The sequence below is a fragment of the Halichoeres trimaculatus genome, unplaced genomic scaffold, assembly GCF_033239565.1.
Source record: "Halichoeres trimaculatus isolate MK-OKI-2021-1 unplaced genomic scaffold, fHalTri1.1 fHalTri1_scaffold_3, whole genome shotgun sequence".
In the NCBI taxonomy this organism is placed as follows: domain Eukaryota; kingdom Metazoa; phylum Chordata; class Actinopteri; order Labriformes; family Labridae; genus Halichoeres; species Halichoeres trimaculatus.
Genome location: NW_027437181.1, coordinates 15,036,749 through 15,051,447, shown reverse-complemented (window position 1 = coordinate 15,051,447; position 14,699 = coordinate 15,036,749). Strand labels below are relative to the sequence as shown.

The 14,699-nt window shown below is 41.2% G+C and overlaps 1 protein-coding gene across 2 annotated transcripts; it reads right to left on the bottom strand.

Annotated features, from left to right (window-relative positions):
• Nucleotides 1-230: 230 nt before the first annotated feature.
• Nucleotides 231-14,666, bottom strand: gas6 (growth arrest-specific 6). Of its 2 annotated transcripts, XM_074666674.1 has the most exons (16): nucleotides 14,080-14,666; nucleotides 13,671-13,831; nucleotides 11,425-11,449; nucleotides 11,260-11,322; nucleotides 8,496-8,618; nucleotides 7,453-7,572; nucleotides 6,247-6,369; nucleotides 5,167-5,288; nucleotides 4,914-5,032; nucleotides 4,494-4,532; nucleotides 4,012-4,201; nucleotides 3,763-3,927; nucleotides 3,488-3,656; nucleotides 3,153-3,292; nucleotides 2,876-3,077; nucleotides 231-2,266 (listed from the first exon to the last, which is right to left on the bottom strand). In XM_074666674.1, the coding sequence occupies exons 1-16, from the start codon at nucleotides 14,153-14,155 to the stop codon at nucleotides 2,115-2,117; spliced, it is 1,989 nt and encodes a 662-aa protein (XP_074522775.1). In that variant the 5' UTR covers nucleotides 14,156-14,666; the 3' UTR covers nucleotides 231-2,114. The 2 variants fall into 2 exon arrangements, with proteins under 2 accessions (XP_074522775.1, XP_074522776.1); XM_074666675.1 differs by lacking the exon at nucleotides 4,494-4,532.
• Nucleotides 14,667-14,699: the final 33 nt, after the last annotated feature.

Below are 14,699 nucleotides of genomic sequence, written 5' to 3'. Positions count from 1 at the left end.
ATCTAAAAAAGAAAGGTTGATGCTTACCTTTAAACTATTTCCCATTGTTTAATACTCAAACTGTTTCCACTTGTGATAGTTACATGAGACTGTGTGTCATAAAAACTTTTTGGAAAATAAAAGTTGAATTCACACGCATAAAACTCTCTAAGATCAGTTCCACACACACCAACACAAACACACATGTCCTGGGTTGTCAAAAAAAAGAAAGAAAAAAAGCACACATGGAGCAACACCCATGAAGTTTATCTTTAACATATAACCACACAGCATACAAAAGCATTCTTTTGAAAATACATTTTTACTCTATGATGTTCATACAACTGCTTTTATTCTTCTTCTTAAATAGGATTTCTCACTGCTGAAAGAAGTTGAAACTCAAAGGCAGACTTCTCTCAGCAGCCTACACGTACTGGCAGTAAAAGTGAAAAATAAAAACTACAGTTCAATATACAACACATAATAAAAACAAACATAACTCGTCAAGCTCTATATTGTGGCATTCATTCATCAGAAAACTGATACATAACAGGGAAAGGAAACGAAGACTGGAGCCCTTTGGCATTCTCCATCACAATGCTCCTTTAACATTCTTTGTTTTTATTGTGTTTTGATTTGCGTTAGCACCTATAAAATCAAATTAAAAACTGAGTCATTAAAAGGTGATGATATCGTCATACCTGGAAACCGCTCTCACAGTTTTATAAATTCCATAGAACAATCATTTGATCGGATCAAGTTGAGAGACTCCGGTTACTGTTTGACTTTGGATAAACTTAAAAGATGAGCATAAGGTAGTGTTTGTCTTCTGTCTTCTACAAAGCATTGTACAGTCACGTTATTTACATATTCAGTATATTACAGCGCACTCTTTTACTCTCAGTAGCTCGTGTGGTGCGTTCGATGCAGTGCTCACTGTCTCTCCTTCATGGAGAGGGCCCCTTCCTGTGTCCCTGTGCTTCTGTGACTTATTGATCATCCTCAGGTTGCTTGATGGCAGGTTTCATCTGTGAGTCTGTGTCTCTGACGGGAAGAAGGGGCCTTCGTGACGAGATTAGTGATGGAAGATTATTTAGAATCAGTTGTTCACATGATTGTGATACTACACAGATGAATGCATAGTGTGCTTGCTGCAGCGAGTACAAGATTTCATTGGGGCAAGCATTAGCTAGGTTTGTGTGATACAGTACTGCACCTTTGTGAAATGATTCACCTGTTGTTGAGGGAAGCTGTACGAAGTTTGGATTAGTTGTTCTTTGGAGGCACATGGTTGATTTTTACAGTTGCAGGCACACATGGAGTGCTGCTAAATCAAAAAGAAATCAATTATTGAAAAATGGCTTCAGTCCATTTCTGCCTGCAACAATGTGCAAGTTTTCTTATTTTACAGAACACCCTGTTGTGTCTGCTGCCACGCCTCCCTGCTACAGATAAGGAGAGGATTCAGCTTATTAGGGAAAATAATATTGCTTGAATCTTAAGTTATAACTCAAGAAGATCTGAGCTCACATTCTCGCATTTTCTCTGGGTTTTGTAGCTGATGACGGGCTACTTTTCTGGTCCCTTTAAAGTCATTTTATTGGATTTAAAATAAGCACTTGATTATTTCAAGCTTAGTGAGCATGGGCCCGACTGTAGGTGAACTGGATGTAAGCAGCAAGAATGCAGCTTTGCCTCTACACCTCCAGTTAGATCTGCATTCAAGCACAGGATATCGGATGTTTGATTTAAGACCAACACACTGACACAGATCTTAATAAGGCCCTGTGTGTTCTTAAGGGCTAACAAGGCTGTGATACATGGGCAGTTTTTGAGGCAATGTTGAGCAGCATTTAATCCCATATCTTCTGCCTAGCAGAGGTGTTGGTCATTGGCTGATTTACAGTACGGTGAAGTTCCCTGCTAATGCCTCTAGGCAGCAGTATCATCGCAGTAAAGAGACAGGCTCCTGGGCTAAGGCTCTAGCTGCACCACAGTGCCAGGTCCTGCTCTGTTTTTAAAAAATCCCAATCTAAAACATGTCCTCCCTGGTCAAGCTTTCATAAATATGTTGGAAATTATCCCCATTGCCTCAAGGAACTGCTAATGGATCAGTTTTGGCAGACTGGTCACTGTCACTGCAGAGAGTCCAGCAGAGGGCAGGAGTGTGAGCGGATGTCGTTGTGTTTGTGGATGGCCTGGTCCAAGTCCAGAGACCGTCCGTTGACATTGACCTCCATACAGCCACTGTAGGGGGCTGACACCAGCGTGGACACCAGAGGAACATCTGAGGCAGAGAAATGTCAACATATCAATTAACCCAGACGCACTGTGGAGGAGCTTAGAGCAAAAAATCTTTGTTCAGGGAACTATGACCTTCAGCAACAGATGAAAACATGGAAACTATCATCAAGGTGTTGACTTAAGTGAAAGAAACAAAATCCTTGTTGTGTTTTGTTTCTGGTTTTGACATTACTGGAGCTTTATCTGACTAAGACTCATCAGCAAGTTCCTGCAGACGTGACGTTGTGTATCATTTCTTAAGTGCACTGTAAACAATGGTTGAGACACTCATAAACTGTAGGAATTAAGAATAATCAGAGACATTAAGTAAGATCATATTTGTTAGTTTGATGTTCTCAAGACTGTAAAGGGGCAAAGGAAGCTTTGTCTGGGAGGGTTTAGAGATTAAGAGATTTTTAGGTCATGTATTAATCAGCAAGAAATCTGGTAATAAGTAGTCATAGGTTTGAAAACGCTGCTACTTAGATGATTCAATTTCTTTCGCCTCTATGTTTTAGATTCAGATTCTTCTGCCTCTGAGCTGACAATCCTCATAATTACTTCTGCTGCACACTCTGTTACTAAATATATTAACAAATGTACGTATCCTCACCTGGTATGCCTCCTATAAAGGTGCTGGACTGGGAAAAGAGGTCAACAGGGACTTCTGTTTCTTCACTCCGCCCAGGATGGCTGTCGACCAGCAGCAGGGTGTGGTTGCTTGAAACCGTCACCTTGATTTCATGACTGTCACCATCACAAAGAGGTGCAGGAGCGCTGGCAATGATGACATCATCTACAGATACCAAAATAAACTGGAGACACACAAAAGGTCAACTGCGAGATCAAATGTAAGGTGACAGAAAAAGGCTACGCTTTTAAACACTCACATCTCTCCATTCATCCATAATGGGATTATAGTCAGCCAGAGCGATGGAGAGAGGGACTCTGTCCTGGTAAACGAGTGCAAACAGCACCCCGATTGCAGAAGTTGGGCGCAGGATTAACCGGACACTTAGATTCTGAGAATCTGTAGGCAGAGAGGACAGTTGGTCACTAAACTTCTTAGATAAAATAATTCAAACTGTTGACAAAAGAGTGGGAGATGATTTAGACTAACAAAGTGGAAACCCAAACAAATTAAACACTGACTGATGACTTCAGGAAGAAGCAAGTAGGCGCAGTGACATCACTCCAAGCCCAACCTTGCGTAACACAAACACACCATAGCTGATGTTGAATAAAGCAAAGCCTGAGCCGGGGTAATACGCTCCAGGATCCTCGGTGCTGAAACACTGCATGTTTTCATTGGATCGAACTGTTTCCTGTATGGATGTATCTTCGCCCGTCAACCACTTCCACTCCTTCATGCAGCCGTCAAGACGTGGGTTCACCTGCGTCATTTACACGACAGTTGAGAAATGGAAAGAACATCTCTGTATCTTTTGGTTCAAGAACACACACACACAGGCACACACATACACATTTGAATTAACACACCTGATTGACAAGGCCTTCCTCCTTGAAAGGGACCCCTCCCACAGTGAGGTTGAGCTCATGCATCCCCTTCTTAAGTGTAAACAGATCACCGTTCACTGCGATCTTCATGACCGCCTCCCTGTCAATCTTAATCACCAGGCTGCGGCCCTGCTCCTCCACCGAGATCTGAGACCAAACAGGACATCTTAGAAACCTCTTATTAGCTTATGAAGCTAATTTACACAGTGTTTTACTGACGAAACCTCCAACCTTTCTCCACTGTCCATCATTGACGATCGGCCCACTACTGGTGACCCTGCTAACTGTACCATACTTCAACTGTAGCTCTAACTTCCCATGATGCATTGCCAGCACAATCCAGGAGCTGTTTAGGTGACCTCCAGCAAAGAAGATCACCCCTTCAGGGTCATAGGTGCGGAAGTCAAACTCAGCGGAAAAACTGGAAGATAAAAAAAAAACAGAAGGATATGTTAGCAGCAGAAAAACAGGAGAGACTCCTTTAAGTGACCAAAACAGTCTTATCTGCTCTCTCCTTGGCAGTTAAACAAGGCAGTTGGCATTTTTCCACACTGATACAAGATGTATTTTTAGAAATAGCAAGAGCAATTTCACAAAGTGACTACTTATGGTCAAAAATACTTCCCTTTCAGACACTGAACCATTTTATCATTTGGGTTGGGATTTAACCTTAAAGGGATTGCTTAGCGCTAAATTATAAATGGGCTACTTACTGATAATCACAGACACAATTGATGTCGTTTGACTTGCATCTTGAAAGTGAAAGCAGAAATTTCCATAATTAAAATCAAATCACTGTAAGGGATTCTAATTATCTGTATTATTTTGGGTTTTTAAGGCAATCAAATCATTAAAGTTCACTGCTTCTAAACCCTTTCTTTAGAGGTTTTGTTGGAAGACTTGCATTTCAAATGTGTAGGAAAAGAATAACTTCTTGAATCCTGAATGAAATAATATGTTAACAAATATTTTCTTTCCATCTGCAGCATTTAACACTTAACTGGTCTCACCAGCACCATTCTGAAGGCTCACATGTCAGTATTTTCTGTATTTAAGGTATTAATGTAGAGTACATGCCACATTATTTCCAGATAAAAACTGTAGCCAAATTTGAGGATGGAAATATAACACACCCAGTTTGAATCTTGCGGCGGAAACGAAGTCTCACCACTGGCACACCGCTGAACATGCGACCAAGATACAGGGAACGTGAGTTCCTCTTCAGAGACGGTAACATGCAGGGAGTCAGAGGCTGTCAAACACAGAGAGAGGAAAAGCTGGACTGTTGCTCCTTTATGACGATATATATTTTTTTTTAATGAAGAAATCTAAGTTACAAAGTGAAGGCTGAACCAGTAAGATTACCACAGTTCATGTATATTTCACCTTACAGCTCCTGAGGTCCTGGCTCAACTTCATGCCCTGACGACCATCACAGAAGCAACGGAAACTCCCTGGAGTGTTCAGACATTCCTCCGCACACACACCTGACTCACACTCATCCACATCTGACAGCAGGTAGGAGAGAGACGACAGACACAGAGGTAAAATTCATGAGCTGCATGGAAAGAGTTACAAAGAATCAGAGCGTTCAAGATGAGTTCCAGCAGTGGAGGAATTAAGCACAACATGAACTTCCAAGGTCTCAAAAACATCAGTTTCGTAAGCATGTAAAATATCAGACGACCTTCTTGTCAACATATCAAGGAATGTAAACAACACTCGAGTCAAGTGGTCTTCGATATTCACTGGGTGGTATCTCCCAGCTCTGTACACAACCTTACATGGCCGTGAGAAGGTTAGCTATCATAAACTTCAATTCTCAGAGGAGGTGCTCTAAGGTTATGAAAAGTCTGGTTTCCACAGCAGAGAAGACGGGTCAAATGAGTGATTTTATACCGGCATGTGTGTATAGACTAATGTGTCATGCTCTGAATTCAGTGTGATCATGTTAATATTGATATATTTGGTGTTCCTGCAAGTTTTATCTTTAAGCTCAAAACTACTTGATGATTAAGCCTGGCGAGGCTGTCCTTATGTTATAAAGTCTTTACATGTCTGAAGCATCCTTCTGTGAGCTTATAGTGACTCTAACCAGTCAAAATAATGTATTTTACCTTCAACCTAAAAAACCTAAAACCTGAAATATCTTTCACTATAACAAATTATAACAACCACTTTAAACTGTTCCTATCTGTCCTCTGTTACTGCCATTAACTTATTTTCACACCAAAAAGACTGTGGTAGTAAAACTAAGTACGCAGCTAAAGTGTTACTCCTGAGGTTCGTCTAACGACACAGAGACAGTGACCTGTTACCTACTTTGTATACCAAATTGTCCCAAATGTCTTTGCATTCCTTTCCTGACCCCACAACACAGCTGCATCAAGTCCTGCTGTGGCTGAAGCTGCTTTTCACTCACTTCTCGTGAATCTGATGTGTGTTTCTGCATGTTTACACACTCACCAACACAGCTCTTGGTTTCGTTGTCGTAGGCATAGCCGACATCACACAAACAGTCGTAGCTGCCCTCATTATTCTCACATCGCGCTGTTCCACATACACTGGGGTCCTCACACTCATTCACATCTAAAAGGAAAAAACTGGGGTCAGCAATATGAAGATATTTCAACTTAACCAAAAAACTGTAAAAACAATCCTGGATGGTTATTTGTTAGCACCACACTAAAATCATTTGAATAAATATATACACATTAAACCCCATTTCTCAGAGTATGGCATCAGATAAGTCTCAAAATTCACAAATGCAAATTTGCATGTGTGTGCCAATGTGTCCACAAATGTATGAACCAATACATAAATGTGTGAGTTCAATGCCGCTGTTAGTATTCCTGTTAGCACAGATGCTGCAAAAGTGATCGTGTTAAAACATACCCTTGACTCTACGTGACTGTGATTGGCTGAAAAGGAGGGAGGCATCTGATTGGCTACAAACTTTCCCTGATGAAAAAGATGCATTTGTGGATTGGGGCATGTTAGGGGAGTCTCAAAAATCCACATGCAAAGAAGCGAGTTTTACAAATGACTTTTTTTTCACATTTGTGAATCTTTCTTCGTGCATTTGTGGATTTTTGCAAGCGTTTGTAAATATTGTACACATTTGCAAATCTGTTTACACTTTTTTGGATCAATTTACACATTTGCAAATCTGTTTAGACATTAGTACACTGACTTACACATTTGTGTATCAGTTCACGTATTTGTGGATGCATTTACACATACATACACATACACATGCACACACACACACACACACACACACACACACACACACACACACACACACACACACACACACACACACACACACACACACACACACACACACACACACACACACACGGTTTGCATTTGTAAATTTTGAGACTGATTAAACTCCATATCAGAGTCAATAAGTGAAGAAGAGTGTCAAGCTTTGTTTTCAGGGATTTTATCGACATTTTACTTCGGATTTGAAACAAAGAAGGATCTGTAGTAGGCTGTAATGTTAGCATTGTGTAACCAGTCAGAACACCACTGACACTAGATTACTACAAGGACCAAAAATCATGAAAACTCTCATATTTAGAATCCTTCCCAAATAAGTCAAAGTGTGGGTTTCTGTAAAGATCTCAGCTGTTTGACGACAGCAATCTTTAGCTTGTGGCTTACCATTACACATGTGGCGTCCCACCAACATGTATCCTTGGTGACAGGAGCAGCGGTAACTGCCCATAGTGTTGTTGCACTCATGGTCACACCCTCCGTTTTGCTTGCTGCACTCATCGACATCTGCAAATAGGAGGGTGGTGTGGTCAACGTGAGTACAGGGAAAATCACCATCATGGGCTGTGTACAGCATTATGTAGTTTGGCTGGTGTGGAGATTTCCACCAGGGCTTCAGGATCAGTTTATGAAAGTCTGAAATCTTAATTGCAGCAGTAAAAATCTGAGAACAGTTCAAAAAGTTCACTTAATTCACTGAATGATTACTTTGTTAAAGCCCTCACAAATAACTGACACAGTATGTCACTGCAGCTGAGTGCTGCAGCTGAGGGTTTAGAGGAGTGTGGTCTTCAAGTGGAAAAGGCTGTGTCCGAGTCAAACTGAATCTGTTTTGATTTCCTCTCACAGTCAGGTGGCAGGATGAGTCACAGTGGAAATGTGTGGAATGAACTGGTGCCAGAAAATGGGGAAAAATATTCCCCTCTCCCTCAGTACTTGTGTATACATTATGTGGGCTTTGCAGCTTCTGCGTACACACTGTTTGTTATACTCATATTCCTCTATCTATCAACAGCAACTAGCTGTGACATCCCAAAGAGACACACATCTTCCCATAAATGAAGTTTGTATTAACCTGACACTCCATTAACACATCAGTAACAGCAGCAGCAGGTTGATATTAAGATGGTGTGCTAGCAATGACACTTGCAAGTGTGAGATGATACACAAAGAAGAGGTGCAAGGACAAAAAACAACATGAAAACAAGAAAGAGTGACTAATAAAAGTAATGGGAAGAAGGAGCTTCCTATCAGTGGCTGGGATGGGGCGTGACTGTCAGAACCAAGGTCAGAGAGGCTATAAAAAACATCCACAGACTCTGAAAATGACACTGAGTGACGGTGCAAAAAGTAAAAACCCCAACTCAGCTGATTCCTAGTCCACAGTTCAAGTATAAGAACTCTACGTCTTTTCATAGTGATGACAGTACCTGTTTCACAAGTGGCCCCGCTCCAGCCTGTAAAACAGTGGCACAAGAAGTCACCCTTTTTGTCCTCGCAGCGCACTGTACCTCTGGGGTTACAAGGGGAAGGTGAGCACTGGTCTGGAATATCTTGCAGCATGAAAAAAAAAAAACAGAGACAGACAGACACAGACAAAGTAGAGTAGTTATTGCTTTAATATCAAGTCTGTAGAGTGGATGAATACGATCAGTGTAACTCTATACTGATACAAGACAGAGGAAGGGCATCTCTTATATTCTGCTTATCAAGAGTTCAATATAAATAGACTAATGCTGGCTCAGCTCTACTGTCAGGGATGCCCTAATTCCATCTTTGCCAGCATACCTGTCCTCTGGCCCACAAATAAACAGCTTCACACAGAAATTCAACTCTCTGTTCTTTTTTTGTTCAGCCAACCTTTCACTTAAAAAAAAAATCACTCCAGCTTTCTCTTTCACTGCAGGTTCGTGTTAGTGAGCACATGTGTAAATCTTTTCTCTCTCCACACAGTTTCCTTTCCCAAGCTGTGTTTTTGACTGCTCGACAAGTCTGGGCATGTTTGCTGGAGCATGAAGAGAAAAGGACAGTGTGAGGAGAAAAGGAGGGGAAAGGAGAGAGATAAGCTCACATGTGAAAAACAAAGCTGTTCTGTTTCAATTCAACATGTAAAAAGCTAAATTTTCAATGTTTTTAGATATGATCTGTCTGTGTTTGGGCTTGTTTACACTTATAATGTGCTAACCCTCTACAACTCTAGGTGCTTCACAGTACTGTCAAACTGCAGGCTAAAGCTTTGAGAAGCTTGACACTTCGAGACAGAGACAAACTGATGAAAAAGAAAAATATATATAACATCAAAATGTGAAAATATACAATCATTCGATTAAAAAGGTCCAAGCAAGGTGCTGATCCAATTATACAAGCTAGTCAATTGTGCTCTATTAGCAACTACATTTATAAAAATAAATCTATGGTGCATCGTCAGGTTTGAAGTCAGATTATTTATGGCTGCTATAAATTTACATTACAAGAAGAACGCTTGTTGACATACATCAACAACTGTGGCTGATACATTATTCATGGCAACAATAATGTACTTTTATCCATTTATCGAATAGTTTAACTGTCAGGTGATTAAAAACGTCATTTCCCACTTAACGATAAAGTCATCAAAGACAGTTTTCTAAGGTCCAAAAATAGAAGATACTGATGCTAAATTGTTGTGAAACACTCCTGTGTGGAGTTTCAATTGGTCATGAAGGAGACTAAAAATAATACTGATGCTTTTGTGTGACCAAAATATGAACACAGTTATTTACTGGAATGTTTCAATGAAGCAGAATGAGACTGTTTGTGAGAAATACTTGACCTGATATGAACAGGTCAAAACCAGCAAAGAGATAAAAGGCTCCGCTTTGTCCACAAGAGGTGCCATAATTCACACAAACTGAAAGCTCCTCACAGAAGCTTCAAGTTATGTGAGCTTGTTCTTTCTGGTGACTGCAGAGATTTAAACTGTGTAAGAGGCAATAAAAATACTTAAAACAAAGTCTATCAGTAAATCTAGACATCCAGCACTGAAGCTGAAAATACTCGTATCAGAATTTATAGTTCATTATAACTCTATAACTCTAAATTCAGATATTACATGAGTCAGACCTAGTTGTGGGCTCCTTGTCTGTAATACATTGCAGTTTATGAGCATGCAGGGGTAACAGCATAAGGCTTGTTTCTTCGGCTGAACATTTTAGAGGTCTGTCAACAGCACATTATATCTTGATTCCATTTAATAAATCACACCCTGCAGACTGAAGCAATGATGATTTGTATTGAAGCATTCTTAAGTTTACAGAGCTGCAACTATTCAGGTTACATGCACTTATGATATGTGAGGAACAGAAACAAGCAGGAGGGAGAATTTAAACCCAGCCTGCTCCCAACAAAATCAGCTCTTGGTTTGTGCAAATATAAAGCTTTTACCCCTCCCAACCATTGCCTTGTTTATACAATATCATATCAGTAATGTTTCATAAATGGAGTGTGTGCTATGTGATGATCTGGATGAAACAGTGCAGGAGACAGATGGGGTGAGATTTGAGTGCAGGAGATAAGATAGAGAGGTGGTGAGAGAGATAGGGTGTGCTGACGGATAAAAAAGGAAAAAGAGCTGCCGTGCCATGATGCTGCAGCTGAGTCATGGAAACCCCCCCTCGAGGTTTTTCAGCCAATAGCAGTGAAGCCGGGTCGCTCCTTGTATCCTGATGCAGCAAAAATCCCGTGCTCCACACACGTCAAAGTATTCTGCCACGTCATGACGGACCTGCTGCAGTCACCCAGTGAGAGCGAGAGTGAGCTCGAATGTGACGATATAGGGGTGTGTCACTCATTCACCAATGTGCAGCATCACTAAGGCAGAGTGCTGCAATGTTACAATGGATACCTGGGCTTACGCACACATCTCCCACTCAGACCACCTCACAGTCACTGGTCAGGAGTGTCACGCTGCAATATCTGACCAGGAGAAACCACTGATCTTCAGCACTCCGTCATTATCTTTTCTCTGCATTTGTGTGATGCAGAGCAGTGATACTGCAGTGCAGTCTCACCCTGCACTACAATAACTGGCTCTCTCTGGATGTAGTAAGAGCTAGATTCACATACAGTGAACAGAAAGAAAGGGTGATGAGGAGACAGCTCTGTCATCAAGCTCTAAAATGAGCTGGCATGCAAATTATAAAGTATAAAACTCACTGTGGACACATGTAATCAGATCCTGCTTCTTTTTTTCAGCATCCCCAAACTCTGTCAAACAAGCTGGACAGAAAGAAAGAAAAAGTCAAGATCTAAAAAAACCCATTATAAATCACCTTAGTTGTTGGACTAAAAAAGAAGAGCTCAAGAGAAATGTTTTCTTACCTAAATACTTGGGATAGAAGTAGTCCTGAATCAAAGACAGAGGATGAAAACAGAGAGGGATATGGTTACACTGTGGTACAAACAGAAATCCAAACAGAGAAAGATAATCCAAACAAATGTTAAAGTGATTCTTTTAACATTTCACCTGATCTAGGATTGTCCTTAGTTTGATATTCAGTGGAGATAAAGGCAATTTCTAAACAATCCATACTTTCACCAAAGACATTAGTATGTGTATTTCCATGTGTGTGGTTAGGACCCAGAGAGAGATTACAGTGTGATTACTCTGTAATCTGTGTGTTAGTGCTGTCTGTAATGGGTGTTGCCTTTTTGCCAAAGGCTTCCTGAAAATTCTCTGCATTCCTGATAGTAGTAGCATCCCTCCCACCTCCTGGCTGCAGTAATCCTCCAGATTTGGGTCAAAATTTGGGGACTCCTGAGGCACAGAGAATGCAGCAGGAGCCACATGCAGCATATCGATCCTCCTGTATTGTGAACCCAGACTAAACTAGTTTTAGTCTATTCACAAACTTCAATCTGACAGCTTTTGGCTTTTTTTGTATCAGTTATCAATCTCACTTAAACGGCCACTAGACATGTGATGGACCCAAAAGTTGGTGTGATCGCGTGCGTTCCTGAGTACAATCACAAGTATCCAGGGACACCCCATTCTCCCTCTCTCTGCAGAGCCAGGAAGCTGCAGCAGAAAAAAATGCAGAGTCAGAGACGAGCCCTTGTAGAATGAATAATGCAGCCATGAGTGAGACTGCAGCTTTGAAATAAAACTTCAGCCACGCAAATGCTATTCTACTGGTGGTGTGCATCCAGCTGACTGTAACCAAACTGGAAGGGACGTCACCTGACTTCACCTTTTTCTGTGAAGTCTTAGCCCAGCTCAACTCTGCTTTAATCATCCGTCCCAGGGCTGTCATGATGACTTTCTTTATGGCTAATCTTACAAGTAATCACAGAGCCATCGATCGCTTCCTTCACTCTGGCTCTGCTATTATTCATTACACTTAACATTCAAGAATAAGAGCTTTCATTTAAGACAGTGTATTATTGGTGAAATGCTTACATTATTTCAAACCAAGCAGTCAAACCCTAAATATGAAAACCAAAGCAAAGAAATGATCCAGCTGCACTTGTTGCTGCTATTTGCCGTCAGTTTGCATTCAAAAGCTAGCAAGAGCCCGTACAAAAAAAAGCCAACTCTTCAATATAACTTCAGTGGCAAAATAAACAAACCCATGGGACAAACTCCACTAAAATGCCTGCGTACAAACTTTAGAGTCCCCAGTTGATGAATGAATACAATCTTGGCACTGTGTTGCACGTTGTCTTACACATTATGTCATTTATAGATTACCAAGGTTTATGTACTGAATGGATGAAAAAGTTAATACGTTAACAGTAAGTCTACACATTCATGACTGTAGAATGGAAAGTAATCCACAAGTTTTTGAGTTTTGATGGTTGGTAAACACCAAGTAGTAAGGTGGGTTAGCAGAAATGCAGATTAGTGACATTAAGTGAAACACAACAACAACCGTAACACGTTTGTTCTCTTAAAGGAAACTGTTAATCAGGCCCCAAAGAGTCCAATCACATGTTTGACTGTAAGGCTAACTTAGAAATACACATGGCGAAAAAAAAAAAAGATATGCAGGTGTAGCACATATTGTGACAGAGCATAAGTCAGGCAGTTTAAAGTGAAAAGTTTAGATAATGAACTATTTAACGGGCAAAATACCTACAAGTGTTTATGTGCATGTTAAACCAAAGCAATGGTGCCCTAACTCAAATAGTATTTCATAACCTTAAAATCAGACATGGTGACTCAAAGCCTGTGGGAAACTAAAGAATCAAGCCAAGTTGTTGACATCCGTGTATTACTGCATGTAGTCTGACAGTTATCAGCACTTTGGACTTATTGGAGCATGAACACCAGCAGCCCAGACAGTGAATCATTAGTCTGCTTTGACATTACAGTCATCAATCTGTGGTCAATGTGATCATGATGTAAACAATAACCTTGGATTTAAAGTTTAAGAAAAGAATTAGGGACTTGGCTCATCAAAAAAAAAAAACATTCAGTCACCAATATGTCAGTAATAATTTAAAATGCTTTCCGGTACTGTGGGATGTTAAATGGTATGTCAGAGTAGTGTGTGTGTTGTATTAAGTTCAAAAAGACACCTGCATAAAACTTGTTCTACAAACCACAACTTTTCTGGTTAACTCACTGTTTCTGGGTCGTTTTCAAACACTTCCCTGGCCTCCTCTTTGGTGCACTTCTCTTCAACACACTCCCTCTCCAAATGTCCTTGCTTCGTCTCCTCGAAAACTTGATTTGCTCTCCGGTGTCTGTTCAGAAATTGGTTTGCCTCATGCGGAGACAATGAAACTAAAAATAAGAGGGAAAAGAAACCCCGGATTTGCATAAATTACCATACAAGTGCAAGAAAGGGTCAAGCAGCTCTATATTAAGCAATATTTGCAGTCCTAGAAAACAAAATATTTGTGAATGATTGCGAAACACCAGCCGTTACGGCTGTGTTAATGACGTTGGAGCAAGTATTATCAGGAGCAATACAAATGTCAAAGGGGACTTAGCGAGCTAGCTAGCCACCTAGCATGTCACTGTTTACTTACTGCTGTCGGACCAGCGGACGAGCAGCAAAATCAGCAGGGCTGCTGATGAAAGGGACTTTGTCGGGGTCAACCGCATTGTTTAACCGCTGAGCCCAAGCCAAGCTTCTGAAACTTTCTCCTGTACACCCCTCTCCTTCTCTCAGTCACCCTCAGTCCTTCAATGTCACTGCTGCTTGCACTAAGTCGAGGCTACCCCCACGCCGAAACACTGCAGGTATTTCTCAGGTACCTCCGACGGTTGGCCGTTAACGTTTTCTGATGTGAAATCACTGCCGCGGAGCGTCGCGAGCTTGACCGTCGTTCGTTATCCCCGCATACTGTTCACAAACCGGACAAATCAAGCGATCGTTATCCCCTTTCTGCAGTTCACCTCGTCCCCATTGCGGTCTGTACTTTGTTTTCTGACCCCACTTGCTTCTGTCCCTGTCCGGACTGTAGTCCCCACTCTGCGGAGAGAAAGACTGCACGCCTCTGCTGCTTCAGAAGGGGGAGTAGCTCACAAAAGTGCAGGCAGGAGTTCGTAACGATGCAGCCCTTCACACACCTCTCCTTCATCCCTCCCTCCTTTCCTTTAATGCGCGTGTGTCTTCGTTGCTTGTGTGTATGGAAGCCCATTTATA

Bases quoted from the DNA above. Each gene is read 5' to 3' on its own strand.
- gas6 (XM_074666674.1), bottom strand. From the start codon at position 14,155: ATGCGGTTGACCCCGACAAAGTCCCTTTCATCAGCAGCCCTGCTGATT. The intron at 4,202-4,493 runs GTAAGTAGCCCA...TTTATCTTCCAG, and splicing joins AATTGTGTCTGTGATTATCA to TTTTTCCGCTGAGTTTGACT. The intron at 3,928-4,011 runs GTTGGAGGTTTC...GTTTGGTCTCAG, and splicing joins ATGATGGACAGTGGAGAAAG to ATCTCGGTGGAGGAGCAGGG.